At 38.6% G+C, this 19,547-nt stretch overlaps 1 protein-coding gene across 3 annotated transcripts in view; it reads right to left on the reverse strand.

Annotated features, from left to right (window-relative positions):
- Positions 1-12,784, reverse strand: part of FAAH2 (fatty acid amide hydrolase 2) — a 228,966-nt gene extending 216,182 nt beyond the window's left edge. For all 3 annotated transcript variants that reach the window (XM_025372131.1, XM_025372129.1, XM_025372128.1), the window contains exons 1-2: positions 12,345-12,784; positions 6,698-6,780 (exon numbers count right to left, since the gene is read on the reverse strand). In XM_025372131.1, the coding sequence (XP_025227916.1) occupies positions 6,698-6,780; positions 12,345-12,536 (275 nt within the window). In that variant the 5' untranslated portion in view covers positions 12,537-12,784. The remainder of the gene's footprint in view (positions 1-6,697; positions 6,781-12,344) is intronic.
- Between the last annotated feature and the right edge of the window lie 6,763 nt (positions 12,785-19,547).

Raw genomic sequence — 19,547 nt, forward strand, 5'->3', positions numbered from 1 at the left:
GGGGGGAGGGATTGCATTGGGAGTTATACCTGATGTAAATGACGAGTTGATGGGTGCAGCACACCAACAAGGCACAAGTATACATATGTAACAAACCTTCACATTATGCACATGTACCCTACAACTTACAGTATAATAATAATAAATAAATTTTAAAAATAAAAAAATAAAAAAAAAAAATAATAATAATAATAATAAATAAATAAATAAATAAAATAAAGTAAAATTTTAAAAAATTTAAAAAAAAAAAGGAATTGATCTTAGAGGAAAAGTCTGGGCTGCAGACAAAGTTCCAGGAATTATCAGTGTTCAAATGATATTTGAAGTCATAGAAGACCAAGGCTAAGAATATTTATAACTATATACATGAACTATTATACACATACACGCACACACACACACAAAATTACAGAATCATACCTTAAGGAAGAATAAAATGTATTTAGATGTGTAAGAGTTAAATAATAAAATAATAGAAGAGCACTGTCTAGAAGCAAAAGGTAGCAATGACTTCAAGAACAGAGCAATTATCATTTTGATAATAAGAGCAACATGAACCAATACCGAGTCTGTTTTATGTGCCAATCATTGTGTTTTAAATTCATTAAGTTGCTCCATCCTCACAATAATAACATTAGGTACCTAACAGTTGCTTCATTATGGTTATGAGGAAACTGAGATAAAGAGAGCTTAAGGACTCACCCAAAGTCATATTGTCAAGAGTTGCAGACATTGTTGGCTGCCTATCCAAAATTCACTTTTTCCTTTTATAAACAAAACTTTTTCCCTTTATAAACATAACTTCAATTTTTCAGGCAACTTTCTTTATTGTACTGCCATATGCCTCACAGAAAATAGGCCCAATCTCTAACCTTAAGTGTGTGATTTATTTGTTTAGTGCTATCACAGTGATGTTATTCACCTTGCCAAAAATTGGTTTGCCAGTGGTATCTGGTCACAATTTTGGCTCTTGAGACATAAGGCATAGCATCCATCTTATGACAATGAGAAGACCTAGTCTAATAAGGCTGACAAACTAGGAGTCCAAGGCAAAAGACTGAAAACAGGTTAATGATGACATTTTTCAGCTGCTGAGTCAATCAATTCTAGAGCTAACCTACCGAAAGACTTACTGGTTTGTGCGATAGTATATTTTCCCTATTGCTTTCAGTCATTTTGAATTGGGCTTTCTGTTATTTGCAGTAGAAACAACCCAAACTGATAGAGTTAGCAGGCTATTTTGTTTGATTGTTTGGTTTGTTTGTTTTGTTTTGTTTTGTTTTTCAGACAGAGTCTTTCTCTGTCGGCCAGACTGGAGTGCAGTGGCACGATCTCGACTCACTGCAACCTCCGCCTCCCGGGCTCAAGCAATTCTCCTTCCTTGGCCTCCTGAGTAGCTGGGATTACAGGCATGTACCACCATACCCGGCTAATTTTTGTATTTTTAGTAGAGATGGAGTTTCACCATGTTGGCCAAGCTGGTCTCGAACTCCTGACCTCAGGTAATCTGCCCTCCTCAGCCTCCCAAAGTGCTGGAATTACAGGTGTGAGCCACAGCACCCAGCCAGCAGGTTATTTTTAATTGAGTGGTCGGAACAGAAGCTAGATTTCAGCGAGTGTAGGTGTAAATAAGCGGTAAGGATTCAGAAAAATAAGTATTGACTACATTTTTTAGAAGCTTACTTATGTTTAAAAAAAAAATGAGACAGTTTTGTTAGCGAATTAGGCACAGCAAAGTATTAATCTGAGAATGTTGCAATCTGGTCTCTTACAAATGCAAAGAACCTGGCTATCCAAAAAGCAGTGTAGCAGAATGGTCAAATTCCAGGCTTTGGAGAAAGACTGATCTGAGGTGGTTATATAACCTTGCAAGTGACAACTTACTAAACTGTTTCTCCAGCTATAAAATGGTGGTAACAATAGCATCTACATGCTTTGTTATTTAAATGTGACAATGCATACACACAGTACCTAGCACAGAAGAGCCACTCAGTAAATGTCAGCTATCACTATCATCATTACTAATATCATCCGGTTCTCCTGACAGTCAACAAAATTCCTGTCAGGAAAATCAAAGGATTAGAATTACAGAAGATTAAGCCAAAGCCATGTCGCCCAAACCACAGAGCTTAGGGAAGTGGCAAGATGAAATTTAGGAAATGGGTTACAAGTCTCTATACCAGAAAAAAAAATGAGAAGAACTGCAGCAGCTATTTCTTCAACAAGTCCTACCAATGCTGATGTTATCAGCACCACTTACTGGCACAATATTTGTTGATGTAAGACAGGGGTCCTGCAACACTTGCCTCACAGGAGTTTCCCAACCAGGTGGGGCAGGGCAGTCAGGCTCCCCAGTCCTGTTCGTTCGAAGGATGGAGAAAAGGTAGTGCCTTAACTGTGTACACTTTCCTAAGGTCTTGAAATCCCCTTCGTTAGCATTGCCCAAACTTCAGCCACACACAATCAGCACAAGCAGAGAACTTCCAAGGGAAGGTTGATAAAGGCATAAAGGAAATTGGATATCCTTATACGTGGCCTCAGTGCCACAGGGCAGCACTGGACTCCTGAGACCAAGGAAATCCCCATAGTTTCAGCCAAGCTGAAACAAGGCACCTCAGCCAAAAATCCTTACCCTTGCTTCTATGGAGACAAACAGAGGATGAGGCCTAAGGGTGGCTATGACACCAGATGATACATAGGTTGGCCAATGTGGGTTGAGTGAAAGACTTATTGAGGTCTGAGAGAGTTTTAAAAAAATCTATATATCTTGAAATTCTGCACTTGCTCGGTGATTCGAGTACAGCCAGTGGTAGGGGAGTGAAATCCAAGGAGGATTCTACCCCTTGGATAGCTTTTCAGTGGAAAGCAACACATAATATCACTTTCTCCAGAAAGCCTTTTCTGAAACCTCTCCAGTCTTGGATCAGTAACCTTCTCCATGCTCCCACAGTACTCTTTTCTTCCCCTATCAGAGCACTAATTCCACTGTGCAGTAAATAATGGTTATTCGCATGCTTCAACCACCAGACTGGGAGCTGAAAGAAGTCAGGGACTGTTGTGTTTATCTTTATATCTTCAACACCTAGCACACTACCAGGCATATAGTAAGCATTCAATAGCCATTTGTGGGATAAATGAATGAAAGTGTTTTCAAGCATTTAAATTAGTAAAACTATAAATTTTGAGCGTCCATATTATTTTCCCCTTTAGAAAGAATAAAACAAAGATTCAGAGAGATTCAAAAACATGCCTAAGTTCATACAATAACTAACAGAGGAAGAATTGTGTCCCAGGTCTATGTGATTCTGTAAGTGTGTATTTTGCGTCTTGACATCTATGGACTCTAAGGCTCCCAGAAAGTTTGCCTTGACCATTTTCTATGTCATTCAAAGATTGGGAAGAATATATCTATTGCATTAAATGCATGACAATAGATGCTCCAGGGAGCAAAGTCTAAAAGTAGTAACAAATTTGTACTTTTCCAGGCAAGCAAGAAAAACAGTGAACAACAAATCATAATCCAGGAAGATATAAGAAGCCAACAGGTTGCGGAGCATAAGACGAAACTGCATTCAGGACCTCCAAAACAAACATTGTCTAAACACAGGTATATTAAATCATTACTTACTGAAGAAATGCTAAATATCAGTTCATGTTCTAGACACTGAAGACAATAAGATGAAAAAGACACAGTCCATGCCACTGAGGAACTCACAATCTGGTGGGTGAGACAATCAAGACCACAATGACTATGCAATGTTGAACCAGTTTTTATACTATTATCTCTCAGCCCTCAAACAAGTATTCTATATGCCACTTTATGATGGGACTCAGAAAACTAAACTTTCCTTTGATAATTTGTGCCCTCTTGGATCCTTCAAATATGGGTGCTAGATAAAGACTAGGAGGAAAGAAAAGAGGTGAAGGGGTTTGTTTCTTCCAGTTTGCTTGCTGTTCCTGACACCATTGTTTCAACAATAGCCTTTCATCCAAGCCACAGTAGTTGATTCCAGTTTCCTATTTATTCCCACAATCTAGAATCAGTCTCATCACACTCCCTCAGAAATACCGGCGCCAGTCAGCTGGCAGCTGCTTCTCAGAATTCTGAACTACAGCTCTGAATATGAGGTCCCTTTTCAAAGTTTCTGAGGTAGAAGCAGCAGCCAGGTAACACCCTTTTCACAGATGTCTTGGTCTCAGCTCTGCAGGCATTTCCTTTGAAAGCCTAGATTATGATAATCCCAATTTCTTCCCTTTGTTCCCTCATACCTAGGGTGTTTCCTCACTTTACTGTTTCCTGCAGTCATCCTCTCGGTGTTACTTCAGTGCTACTTTTTTTGTTTGTTTTTTCAGTCCTTAAACATCTATTCTACCAATTCCCTATATTAAATTCTTTGTTAAAATAGTGTGGTTTCTGGGCCCTGCATGATACAAAAGTGACATGAGCACAATGTGCTCTGGGAGCTCAGAGTAGAAATCTTACAGAGACTGAGATGATTAGATAATATAAAATTGAGAACCAGACTGAGTCCTAAAAAAATTAACTAAGCCAAATAAAGGAGAGGTGGGGAAAGAGAAAGTGTTCCAGGCAAAAGTAATAACATGTGCAAAGTTATGCAGATGATAGAGAGCATAAGTGGATCAGGAAAAATAGAGTAGTTCTGTATGATTAGGATAGGATATGAAGCAAAACAAGTTTGACATGATGATAAATAAAGAAGAGCCAGTAAAATTTGTTGACTAATTAGAGTTAGAAGATAGATTTGGGAAAGGAAGGAAGAAGGTAGAGTCTAGGGGTATCTTGCTTGTGTGACTGGATGGAAGAACAGGTTTGGGAATAAGATAAAAAAGCAGTGAATATTTTCTCATCAGTCTATCACAGACACAAAGCTGGAAGCCAAAGAAAGACAAAGCTAGAAGTCAGCATAATTAAAGTTCACATATCCTCCTACTATTTCATAGCTGTGTGATTTTAATCATTGAACTGCCTTGACAGTCAGTTTTAGTGCCAAGCAAACAGGAATAACAATGCAATAGAACTGTGTATAATCATAAGGACAGCTCTATTTATTGAGCTCATGTTGTAATAACAACCATAACAATAAAAGAGCTAACCCTGAGGGATTGATGTAAGGTTCTATACTAGGTGCTGTACACATATTTTTCATCTTAATGCCAATGTTTTAAATTTCTAGTAAAATAAAAACACTATTATCAGGACAGTAAGACCATTTGGGGGCCCTTTACAGGAGGGAGGAAAAAAGCACAGATGTCACACAGAGCATGCATGAACTTCATAAAATTATTTCTGAACACTTTTTTTATTTCACCTAAGGTCTCTCTCTTCAAAGCAGTCACGTTTTCTCTCTCTTCAAATCTCCAATCCCCTGACAGTCACTGTCCTGCCATGCTCCCCCCATTTACCACAAGCACCCTCTCCAGTCTCCTAGTAGTAGCCCAAACTCATTATTTTCAACAAGGTCACAAATCTGATTTTCTCTCAGATTTTTACGTATGTCCTCATACACAAAAACAAGCTCTGCAACAACTGACCCCCTTCCTCGGAACTCCTTTTTAAAAGGCAACAGAAAATTTAAATAATCGAATATCTCTCAAATGTTTAAAGATACACTCTGCCCAAAAAGTACCCCCAAATTACATTTCAGGTAAAAGTTGGTTCATAGAAGAGAGAGACAAACCAGGACCCCCTGAAACATAGAACCACCCCATAGTTCTGTTATATAAGCTTGGAGTCACATATCTATATTCTTGAATCATGACTCTGTCACATACTTTTTTTGAAATGCTGTTGAGATGATCAAATGAGAAAACATGTATAAAGTATCTCTTATGATACAAATTCATTTGATGCAGTTTTTAATGAAATTATATTTCATTAAAATATTTTGAAGGTCTATAATTTCATAATATTAGCTAGTTTTTATTTACATTAGCCATCCATGTTAAATGATAGGTTTTTAATATGCATAGTGATACAAAGTTTCATTTTAAAATGATTAAGTTAGAATAAGTGACTCAATTTTAATAAGTATATTAACAACAACAGAGCTGATGTGCAAACAAGACAAAAATCCTAAAGATGGTACATGAACGGCTGAGATCTACACAATGGCACCCTATGTCACAGTGTGCTAAGATGAACTGTGGTACCCGTTAAACAGAATATTACAAAGAGAATAATCCAAGTTTTTGGCCCTCTAATACCTCACAGCTGCTGAGAAGTGTTTACTTAGCAATAGAGACACAGAAGTAACATATATGACAACTATATAAAATACTATCTACTATGCTAAATACACGTTGGAAAAAGTGTGCGTGTGTGTGGGGGGAGGGGTTCTCCTATCAGACTCACTACCAAATATTAATCTATTCAGTAAACGTTCAATGATGTCTACCAAACTTTAGGCCTTGTTCTGGATGCTGGATATGCAAAAACAATAATTTTTAGTCCTTTCCGTCAAGGATCTTACAGTTAATAGGAGGAGGATGCAGACAAATAATCATAAACTCTCAACAAAGGACAAAATACTGAAATTAGAAGTCAGAGAAGTTCCCAGTGAGAACAAGGGAAGGAAACAGAGAAAGAACAATCTAGGAAATATGCTAAGGTAGCATGACCACAGAAGTAGAACAAAAACGAACATAAATGACTCCTTGAGAGAGTGGAAATGCTCACCTGTACTTGACAATTCCATTGATCATTGGGTTCACGTCCTTGATTCTGTTGATATAAGCCTGAACAACATCTATACATTTCACCTGCAAAATACAATACTTTAGTTAGCAGCCATTTATTCACTAAACAATTCATTCAGCAAGTATTTCCTGAAAGATTCCTGCGTACATTAATCATTTTTTGAGACACTTTCAGTGAATTACCCAGTGTAGTCCCCCATGAGGCAAAATATGAGGCTGAGGAGGTATAAGATGTCTATTTTGGAGGTAAGATGTCAGAAATATACCAGTATAAGAAAGTTCCAAACAATAAGTAGGGACAAAAGGAATAAACTCTGCTGAAATTAAATATAAATTGGAGTTCTGAGATATTATGTATATATACTAAACTAGCAAATATTTTGTTCTAGTAAATAATCAATGAAAAAATAGATATCGTTTCAGTAATACCCTGAAACTTAACAGTTTAAGATCATCTCTGCAAAACCAAGAGTTGCGGAGTGGAGACATAAAAGGACGTAAATGTAGGGTTTCCAGATGAAACACATGAAATCAAGTTAAATTTGAATTTCAAATTAATAGAGAGTAATTTTTAGTATAAGTATGTCCCAATTATTGCATGGGGATGATTATACTGAAATCTATATGTCATTTATCTTAAATTTAAATTTAGCTAAGCATACTGTACTTTTGTTTGCTAAATTTACCAACCCTAAACCAAAGGTCTTAAGTTAAGCATGTGAGGAGGGATAAGACAAGGAAAACATCCTGGGTGGGTGCTACAAGATTATTATTTAATTATTATATACAATTGTAGTTTTAATGTTAATTCTTAGACATGACACAATGAACATTAGAAAACTGCAAAGCCAAACAGAACCCCCAAGTAATGAGGAGAGAAAAATAATTAAAAAGAAATCAGATCAAGATAGAAAAAAAGAAGGAAAGGAAAGAAAAAAGCAAGTTTGGTAAATTATAAACATTACATCAAGTGAAAAGGATTAAACCAATTACATAATAAGTGTGAAGGACTGAATTCCCCTGCCAGAGGGCAAAAACATTAAATTTGGTTTTAAAAAAAAGCTCAGCTATACAATGTTTATATGAAATTCATCTGGAACAAAAAGACAATGAAAGATTGAAAACAAAGAGTTAGGCAAAGATATACTAGGTGAAAACAAACAACAAGAAAGCAGAGGTGGTATCATTAATATCAGAGAAAGCAAATTTTAAAACTAAATCCTAAAACGGTATGATATATGAGGATGCTATAACAGTTGTATACTTTTCTGAATTAATAAAGCAGGCAAATACGTGAAGCATATACTACAAATACAAAGAGAAGTTGACCAGATGTATAAGTACAGTAGCAAACAATATAGCTCTCTCAGAGACTGACAGACCAAGGAGTAAAAAGTGAGGATATATCTGAGAATTTAATAATACAACCAACATGCTCAAATGCATAGTGAGGGAGAATTTTTACTCCATCAAGAATATGCTCTTTATTCATCAATCATTAACAAAAAATAATCATGTCACACAAAGCAGATCTTAAATCCCAAAAGATTTTAGAGAATTTCTTAGTCAATTTGACAAATTATCCAGAAATATTAGAAACCCAAAATTAAACGGTGATATTTAGAAGGCTTAACTATTTCAAAAACATTTTTCCATATAATCAATGGATCTAAGAGGTAAACAAAACTAAAATGGCAAATTATCAGTAAATTCACAAAAAGAGGAACATTTTTTATCAAATCTATTGAATATGGCTAAAATTGTCCTAATATATTTTTATTTATAAAAATAAAAAGTAAGACAACATACAAGGTATTCAACTTAAAATAACAGAAAAATAAAGAAATTTTTTAAAGAATAACAAAATCAAGATAAAATTTAATAACAGAAATAAAATAGGAACAGTAACAACAAAACCAGTATAAAAAGATGAACTAACTTTTAAATACCTATCAAACGGATAAACTGCAACAAGCATGATGGAGAGAGAGTGTGTGCAGAAAAATGGTTAATATTAAGAATGAAAAAAAAAAAAGATGCAACCATAGATACAGGGGAGATTTACAAAATTATAAAAGAAAGTTATATGTATTTTTTCATTTGGATTAACTCTACTTGTCCTTTAGAATTATGCATCTAGTAGGTTTTCAGTAAATGTTTGTTAAATGCATCCACAGACAGAGATTTCAGCCACCATAACTCAATAGTCTAGTGTATACACAGCTGGTTATATACATTAAGAGCCTGGATTGTCAAGCTGATGTCTAGCACCTGGTCACTCCATCAACGTACACAACCCCAAAGATCTTCAACTGCCACTGCTACCCTAATTGAGTTTGTAGCATGCAGAACGTGACAAAAAAAAAAAAAAAAAAAAAAAAAGGCAGGGATTAGAAGTAGAAGTTAACATGACCATAATTGCCATTTGCTGAATACTTATTATATGCCAAGAACTTTATATACATTATGTCATTAACTCCTCCTAGTAACACATGTAATATTATCCCCATTTTACAGATGAAGCAGTTGAGGCTCACTGAGGTTAAGTGACCTAACCAAAGCCACATAGCTGAGCCTGGATATTTTTGTTTGCTTTTTCCAAATGAACCTTGCTGTCGTAAGAGAAATGAAGACTAGGTACATGGTTAGAAAATTCACTCACTACAGAAAAGTACAAATGAAAAGTGAAAGCTTCTCACTCTCTCTCTCTTTCCCTCCCTCACTCCCTTATTCCCTTCTCCCCTCTCTTCAGCTGTCTCCCTCCTTCACACAAAAGGAATCATATCATATTCATTGTTCAGTACCTTATATTTTTACCACTTAACATAATTCAGAACTATTTACATATCTGTTCCTTTAGATCAACTTCATACTTATTAATGACTGTACCATATTTCTCTGTATGGACAGACTAAAGGAAGAACTAGTGATATTTTTTATTACTTATCTAAACACTGAAAATAATTTTTTTCTAATTTTCTAAAGTATTGATTATATTTATTATAAATAGGTAACATGAACACATGTTTCAAAAATCTGAAAGTAAAAAAGATCATGCAATGAAGCCTCTTTCCACCTTTGTCTCCTAACAAAGGAGATGAATAAAGAGTGGGACTTATGGTTTCAAAACTTTATTGACTTTCAGATCATCAACAAAATCAAATATCCAAATGTGCGAAAACAATGACCAGGCTATGTATGGTGGTGGCCATAAGTTGATATATTTTTGGCAAGGCCCAACCTTGGATACCAACTGAGGCTGTGGAGGTTCAGATGACATAGTGGTAGACTGAATTCTGAATAATAGAAGAGTAACCATATAGAGATACAAAAGCAAGCATAAAGACAGTAGACACTGACTCACAGGAAACTGACTGTTCAATCAGAGATCGTTATCAGGAAGCATACTCTTCCATAAAGTGTCAACAAAAATTGAGTAAGATTCACCTGGCTCTACCACTTTCTAGCTGTGTGGCATTGGACAAGCTATTAGAAAGCTCTAAACTTTATTTTCCTTTTCTGTAAGATGATGATAATTACATGTACCTCAAAATGTCATTACGAAGATTCAATTTACAAAAATCTAAGTAAAATATTTGCCTTATCAAGTGGCACATGGTAGGTGTTTAATAAATTTAGTTGTTTTGCAGTAATAATATTTCCATGTGTAAAAAAGGCAGAAACTAAGGGATAAACAAAACTTTGTATGCACTCCACTTCTCCCCTTCAGAATATTTTTATAAATCTAGATAAACTATATCTAGATTATCTCTTCTCATGGGCAATCATGAATAAAAAATGGCTAGTTACCAAAAACCTGATGATAGTAATAATAGTAATAGTTAATATTTACATAGGACTAGTATGCCAGACAATGTTCCATAAGTTTTACATATATGAATTCATTTAATTCATCACAACAACTCTAAAAGGTAGATTCTATTATCAAATTCATTTTTCTTAAAGAATATCAGATACACAAAAGGTTAAGAAATGTTTTTAAGGCCGGGCGCGGTGGCTCACGCCTGTCATCCCAACACTTTGGGAGGTCGAGGCGGGTGGATCACGAAGTCAGGAGATTGATACCATCCTGGCTAACACGGTGAAAACCTGTCTCTATTAAAAATACAAAAAATTATCCGGGCGTGGTGGTGGGTGCCTATAGTCCCAGCTACTTGGGAGGCTGAGGCAGGAGAATGGCCTGAACCCAGGAGGCGGAGGTTGCAGTGAGCCGAGATCGCACCACTGCACTCCAGCCTGGGCGACAGAGCGAGACTCCGTCTCAGAAAAAAAAAAAGAAAAGAAATGTTTTTAAGATCACAGAGCTAGATTGTAGAAAAGCTAGGATTTCTGAACCCAGGCAGTCTGACTCTAGAGTCCATCCTTCTAATCATTATGTTACACAATCTCCTATGTGCCAGGTGCTTGATATGTATTATCTGCAATTGTTGTGGCACAAGGTCACACAGCCATGGACAGACAGTCCAAAATTTGAAATAGATCATCTTTCTACTATTAGGTTGGTGCAAAAGTAATCGTGATTTTTGCCATTAAAATTAATGTCAAAATCTCAATTACAAAAATCGCAATTACTTTTGCACCAACCTAATACATCCCATTGCCTCCCTAACTGTTAGAAAGTTAGAAAAGCATGCATGGGTGGGTAGAGGCTGGGGAGGGGATACGGCAAGAAGATAGGATAGGTCTTTGAAAGGTAACCAGGAGTGTAATACAAATATTATTAATTCATACAGTCAGGAACACATACTGAGATACTCAGGAAGTATTTGCTGCATGCCTCTTCTTTGTTAAGTAGTATTGTAGATTCCAGAAATAAAACAATGACGAAAAACAAATGAAACAGCAGAGAGATGAAAACAAGCGGAGTATAAATAAACAATACTAGACTGTAGCTCAAGATCTCTAGGTAACCAAACATTTATACGACAGAGATGAATAGTCCTACCTGCACAACTCTAGAGAAAACGAATGAGCTGCTTAATTTTTTTTAATTTAGAACTTTCAATAATTTTTGTGCAAATCATTTTACTTCAATTTTCTTATGCATAAAATATGAATATTACCTATATAACTGCATCCGTGAAATAGAATATGTTTAAGTACCCAGGCAGAGTATTTCACATATACTATGCACTAAATATTTGGTAGACACACCTTTTACTATCCTAGACCAAGTACTACTTTCATTTTAAATCAATTTTTAAAAGACTTGGTTGAATCGTAAGCAGCAGGTAGGTCTGGGGCCTGTGAGAGAGGGAGGAATACAGAGAGAGAAAGGGGGAGGGAGAGGGAAAAAGAGAGACTGACTTTCCATGACTGAGAACTCACACCTGGTTTACCCCACACACACAGTAATTATGCACAAATAGGACAAATGGATAGGAAGGACTATGAGGGTACCAACCCATGCCCACAGTAAATGTCCTTGGTAAAAATAAACGTACTACAACACCCAGAAGTCTCCCTTCATTCCCAATAAATGCCTCTCCTAAGTCAAGTCGCCCTAGTAGAGAATGGAAAGGAAACCGCAACCACCGCCACCACTAAGCTTCCTGGATCCCGCTAAAATACCTGTCCCTCCAGCCTCTTCTGAATTACACTCTCACCTTTCTCTGTCGGATCAGCTTGGCCAGCTGCATCCCCGAAAGCAGAAGCAATGGTTCAGTCACAGGCGGTGGGGTCTTTGAGGCAAACTTTGGGCCCCTTAAGACTAAAGCTGCTCGACCTACTAAGCCTATGAGAAAGCCTAGCGCCCGCAAAAGGAACAATTGAATGCGGGCGGTAAATGAAGGTGCCATCGTAGCCTGGATTCCGCACGGTCCTAGTGCTTGAGGGTTACGTGCACCCTGGGGAAAGGACGAGCAAAATACTAAGCAAAGAGGTACTTATGAAGCCTTTAGTTTACAAGTCCAGTGTCTACCCACAATTCCACAGGAGCTTGTTTATCATCACCTGCAGGGCTCCTAGCCAGAGATGGGGGCGGAGCCTTCTCAGCAACTGCCTGTGTGCAATGCTACCTGTTGTTAGTGCTGTTGTAACCCAAGACAGAAAGTGAATCATAAGAAAGAACACTGGCCTTGGCATTCCCCAGTTCTGCTACTGCGTAGCCCTGGCCAACTTACACTATATCTCCTAGTCAGTTTACTCATAAGAAAAAAATGGGAATAACTACTTCAATATCAAAGGGTTACCACAAACACTAGATAATAAATAAAACATTTAGCACAATGTATGGTAAATAGTATAAGTGGTAGTTGTTATACTTTGTTTCAGTTGTGCTTATTTAAAAAGTGTTGTTGGCCGGGCGCGGTGGCTCAAGCCTGTAATCCCAGCACTTTGGGAGGCCGAGGCGGGTGGATCACAAGGTCAGGAGATCGAGACTATCCTGGCTAACATGGTGAAACCCCGTCTCTACTAAAAATACAAAAAACTAGCCGGGCGCGGTAGCGGGCGCCTGTAGTCCCAGCTACTTGGGAGGCTGAGGCGGGAGAATGGCGTGAACCCGGGGGGCGGAGCTTGCAGTGAGCCGAGATCGCGCCACTGCACTCCAGCCTGGGAGACACAGTGAGACTCCGTCTCAAAAAAAAAAAAAAAAAAAAAAAAAAAAGTGTTGTAAGTATACCTTTGTATGCAAATATTCAGTATGTTCAACAAACAACTAAATGGCAAGCATATACATATTTTCCATATGCATATTATTTAATCTTTATAAGATCACTAACAGGTAGTACTGATGAACATCAAATCTTCAGCCCATCTGTCTCCTAAACTGGACACTTGAAATGCCTTTTTGACATCTCCATGGGAACGTCTTCCAGATCGTTCAAATTCAACAAATCCAAAACTCATCCTTTTCTCCCCCAAACTGCTGCCCCTACAGGTTTACAAATGGAATTTTCATCCACCCAGTCAGCCATGCCAAAAATCTAGAATCACCTCAGATTCTTCCATTTCTCTCATTCTCATGAGAGAATCCAGCCCTTCCCTCTCAGCTCAGTCTGGCTCAGATCTCACTGACATTTACATGAACTTCTACAAATAATCTAGCTGATCACCCTGTCTTTATTTATAGTGTGTTCTTTCTAATACGTAAATCTGACAATATTATTCCCCTGCCAATAACTCCGCAATAATTCTCCATTTTCCACAAGTTCAAGACCCATCTACTTTGTCTGGCATTCGAGTATCATGACTGGTGTCTGAAAAACTCTATGCTTCATCCCTAACCCCTTCCATCTCTCCTGACAAACAACTATCCGAAAGATCTCTCTTCCCTCCTTATCTTTGCATCTGCTTTCCCAAGCTCTTCATCTAGTTCAGGACAAGTACCACCTCCTCCAGGAAGTCTTCCCTGAACTTACAACTGAGTGTGATGCCACTCTTTTGTAACTCTGCACTCCATAGATTAACAAAATCATAGCACTTACAACCCTTTGTTATGTGTTAGGTTTTTGTGTCTATGCCCCATCTAGATATAAACTCCTTGAAGAACAGGTTCATTCTAATTCTTCTTTGTATTGCCAGAGCATAACATAGGGCTTGATGTGAAATCGATACAGGTTTGTTGGTTGAAGGCATGTGATTATGAAATGAGTGTTGAAGATAGAGATTCAAGCTTGGCATTTAAGGTCTTGGGCAGGTGAAATGACGAAGTCATCCAGGTCACTGTCTTTTCACCTTCAAAACTTACGTTGATACTGACAGTGTCATCACAACACTTCTAGCCTAATTCAAGCACCTGGTAGAAAGCAGGTTAATCATGACAGGTATATCTAGCAGATCCAGTAAACAAAGCTGATAAAGCAGGTTGTCATAATCTAGGCTCCATTAAAGTTCTGAGCAAAACCTGTAGCTGAGTGAAGCTTCTTTACCAGAGAAAGGTTTTGTCAAAATGAAAATATTTCCTTTGCCTAAGTTTTGTTACTTTATTTAAGTTGTACATGACCAATATGTGAGCCTGAGGTACAAAGAATGCTCACTGATTGGGCACTGACCAGACAGACCTGAATCCAAATCCTAGATCCAGCACTCATTATATTTTTGACCTTGTACAAATCACTTAATGTCCCTGAGTGTGTTTTCTCATTTGTAAAGTAGAATAACAGCTGTCATATGGTGTTATGAAGATTAAATCACATGTGGATGTAAAGCTTCTGGTTTTTCTTACAATCTTAAATATTTTAATTTTATATTAATAGTTAGATCATGTTAAGTATACTGACATTGTTGGCAACATATCACCAGAACATTTTTATCTTGCAAAATGAATACATACTATATATGAATCGACTACTTGTTTTTCCCATTGACTGGCCCTTTACAAATGCCATTCTATATTCTCTTTTTAAAAGTGTAACTACTTTAGATAACTCGTATAAGTGGATTCATACTTTTTGTGATGGACTTAATTACATTTATAAGTCAAGATTTATCTTTAAAATAGATGTTAAATTTCCTGCTTTTAAAAAGCCGAGTAATATTCCGGGGTTTTTTTTTGTTTTTTTTTTTTTTTTTTTTGGTCTTGTTTTGTTTTGTTTTGTTTGAGACGGTGTCTCATTCTGTCACCCAGGCTGGAGTGCCACTGGAGTGCAGTGGCGCCATCCTGGCTCACTGCAACTTTTGCCTCCTGGGTTCAAGCGATTCTCCTGCCTCAGCCTTCCAAGTAACTGGGATTATAAGCACCCACCACCACGCCAGCTAATTTTTGTATTTTTAGTAGAGGTTTTGCCATGTTGGCCAGGCTGGTCTTGAGCTCCTGACCTCAGGTGATCCTCCTGCCCTGGCCTCCCAAAGTGCTGGGATTACAGGCATGAGTCACCGTGCCTAAGCTTATTCTGTTATTTTTATATTCCAAATTATATTTATCCATTCGTTTGGTGAGGGAAGTTTGGGTTGCTTTCACCTATTGGCTTTTGTGAATAATGCTGCAATAAATGGTGTAAAAATAACTTTTCATTTGACTGTGCATGCAAGAGTTTTTACCCGTGCTGCATTCTGTTTCATCGGTGTAATAGTCTGGCTTTATGCCAGTACCAAGTGTGTGTGTAAAACTTTTGACAGTTCCTTTCTAGTACATCATAGTGTTTTATATTCATTTGCACTGGGCAAAGAAACGGGACACTGTCCATTTTTCTGACTATAAATAAAAGAGACAGGAGAAATCACCTTTTATCCCAAAAGGGAAAAAGCAAAAGTGAAATACTATGTAATAACTATGTGTGTGTGTGTGCACGCAATCTCTTTAACAAAGTCAGGGAGCATTTATGTAAATCACCATCTATTTAAAAATCAAAGGTGGATTCTCAGGAGTTATCCTTGACTTCTTCCCAAACTTCAGTTAACACTATAGATCTTACATCCTTACTATGTCTGCAACCTGTTCTCTAATCTCCATTGTCATTACCAGTATTATTATTATCACTGCTATTATTATGTAGTACTTGCCCAATTGGTACTATGCTGCCTTCAATCCACCCTCTTTCAAAATCACTCACTAAAATTCAATTTTATTTTTTCTGGTAAAGTAATTTATGCTCCTATTCATATTGTATGTATTTGACCTGTCTTTCATACCCTCATGAAACTAGGTATTATCCTGTTTACCAATTTCATAGGTTAAAAAGTGATCTTCATTGTTTTTATATTTATTTGATTTAGAGTAATAATGAACACATTTTTCACATGCTTATAGGACATTTATATCTGTTTTATTGTATATTGCCTATTCATGTCTACCATACATTTTTAATTGACTTTTGAGTTTCTATAGCTTTTTAAAATATCTGTTTTTATTGATTCATAATTTTTTACATATTTTTGCAGGTTTTTATCCTTTTAAAGCTAATTTTTAAAAGTTTTTAATATAGAAAGGGTTTTAATTTTGTTAGTATATGCCTTATATGTTGATTTTCTATCATTAAAAGTTATGTTTAAACAAAGACATTTTAAATGCTTATGCAAACAAGTCTACAAAATTTTACCTTTGTGTTATTGTCTTCAGTGTATTTTCTCAACTGTCAATTCACAATTCACCTATATTGTCCCTCTTTTCTGATTTTATTTGCAGAAATTTTTCTACTGTGTAGATAGATTCTAGCATGGAGTCATGGTGATTGAAGGCATGATGATTGCTGGCTCCCTTGGATTTACCTCCTGCCATTTCTTCACACACACACACACACACACACCCTTGCTCCGACTATATCAAACTACTTGCAATTTCCTAAAACAGTGGTCTCCAAACTGCAACTGCTTTTATTTGCATTTATTTACTTATTCACCATATTGTACTGTGTTAACACATATATTAAGATTATATGCTACTAGATTCATATAAAATGTATATTGTAGAACAAAAAAATATAATTGAAGGACAGAATTTATTAAAGTCCTAGTATTTTCCTCACTCCAATGTATCAACTGTCTACTCCCAGAGGTGCTTGCACATTCTCTACACCTTGAAGACACTGCCCTTAACCACATATACTGTATAATAGTCCTATATCTGGTATCCACTTTCAGTCTCCCTCTTGCTGCCCCTCTGAAACATACACAACTATTCAAATCTCAAGATTTAACTCAGACATCAATTTTTGGGAAGCTTTTTTCTGACTATTGGAGTCCTAGTCTGATTAGATTCACTTCCTTTTTCTTTTCTACACCACAATGTGTTTTACCCTATCATTTTACCCTATCATTGTACTCAATACACTGCACTGTAATTAAATATTCCCCTCCCCAAAAGCATGGTAATTTCTTAAGGCAAGGACTCTGTCTTCTCTATACCACCAGAGCCTAGAACAGAGTAGGTGCTCAAATAATGTTGATTTAATTCATAGATGAATGAATAGAGCCATCATAATTTGTTTGATAACTCGTGACAGTATGCCCTCTCAGACAGATGTGCAAAGCACTCAACCCACTACAACCCACGTAGATAAACACAACTATACATGCATATGGAAATATACACCCATATCAATGAATATACCTAGAAGGGGACTAAGATGGCTGACTAGAAGCAGCTAGTGTGCAGCTGCTCTGAGAGAGAAAAGTCGTGTGTGGACACTACCTCTTCAACCAGAACATCCAAGTGGACACTTTGGGCTTCATTGGGGAAACAGCGCGACCCATGGAGAAGAGTGAGACAAGATGCTGCCCACCCGGGAGTGGCACAGAGCCAGGGGGAGTCCCCCCACCGCTGAGAAATGGTGAGTGAGTGAGAGTCCCTGGGGACCCACACTTCTGACATGGACCTTTGCATCGTGCGCTCAGGAAGTTCCCCGTGACTCCCACCACTATGCTGCACTGGGGACTCCAGACTGACACGGAGAGCTACGTGGAGTCTGGGCAAAGCCACCGCTGGAGCATGCATGGAGTCCCAGGATCCTTGAATCCCCGGGGACCCTGGCACCAGTGGCTGCAGCTCCAGCAACAGGGCAGGTCAGGTTCCCCGCAGGCCCTCAGGAAAGGGGCCGAATCCACAAGGCAGAGTAGGAACAGATTGCAGGCTTTCCTCTGGGGCACACCGCAGGATAAGGCCCGTTAGCCTGGGGCATTAACAAAGCTATCCCAGCCCTGCCTGAGTTCTCAGGCTGGAAGCAGCTCTGCACTTTCCTGGGACAGAGCTCACAGAGGGAGCAGGCAAGCTGACGTTTTTCCTCGCCCATGTTCTCAACAGGATCTGGAGGTAGTATAGAAGTTGGGGACTGATGCAAACCCACAGCACAGTGCAGTCACCTTAAAGGAAAGGCGGCAAGACTGTTTTCACGTGTGTCCCACCTCCGCTACTCTTCAATGAGCAGTGCCTCTTGACCTTGGCCCCAAGCACAATCACTCTGCTTCCACCTAAACACTTCACTGGGTAGCAGCTCTGCGTTTCTGAGGAGGAAATCCGAGAGACAACCCACAGCTTCTCTGCCATTGCAGCTGCAGTGGTACTGCCCTGCTGCACTCAGGCCAGGGAATAAAACAAAAGGTCGAGTTGCTACACTGGAGCCTCCAGCACGCTGCAGCCACCACACAGAGAGAAGCGCAGTCTCTCTTCCATGTAGGCCACCCCACACTCTTCACCAAGCAGGGCCGCAAGCCTGGGTCTACACAGACGTCCCACCCTTGGCTGAGCACTCCCTCTGCTAGTGGCTTTGTATTTCCCTGGGGAAGGGCTCCCAGAGGCAACTGACAGCCCCTCTGCCACTGCCATTGCAGTGATTCTTCCCCTGCTGCCCGCAGATTGAAGAAGAAACAAAGATCCTGAGGGCTTTACTCACGTTTCTAGCAAGACACAGTCACCACACAAAGAAGAGCCCACTCTCTCCTCCCTGTTATCCCTCGAACCCCCACTCTTCACCAAGCGGGGTCCCCACCTCAGGCCAGCAGCACAGTTGCTTCACCCACTGGCTGAACATCCCCAGTAGCAGTGACTGTGTTTTTTCTGAGATGGAGCTCCCAGAGACAACCAAAAGCTTTTCTGCCCCTGCCACTGCAATGGTAGTGCCCTTGCTGCCCTCAGACTGGGAAAGAAGCAAAGACTCAGAGTGCTTTAACCACACCTCCAGCAAGCCACAGCCACCGTAAGGAGAAGAGGCTGGTCTGTTCACTCCACAATCCCCTTCTCATCACCAGGCAGGTCCCCATGGCTTGGGCCAACAACGCAGCTGCCCCACCCTTGACTGATTGCACCAGTTGGTATCCACTCTGCATTTCTCTAGGGTAGAGCACCAAAAGACACGGGAAAGACCCTCTGCCATAGCCAATACCAAGGTCTCATCCCCTGCTGCCTCCAAAGTGGGGAAGGAAAATAAAGATGA

The sequence above is a fragment of the Theropithecus gelada genome, chromosome X, assembly GCF_003255815.1.
Source record: "Theropithecus gelada isolate Dixy chromosome X, Tgel_1.0, whole genome shotgun sequence".
NCBI classification, from domain to species: Eukaryota; Metazoa; Chordata; class Mammalia; order Primates; family Cercopithecidae; genus Theropithecus; species Theropithecus gelada.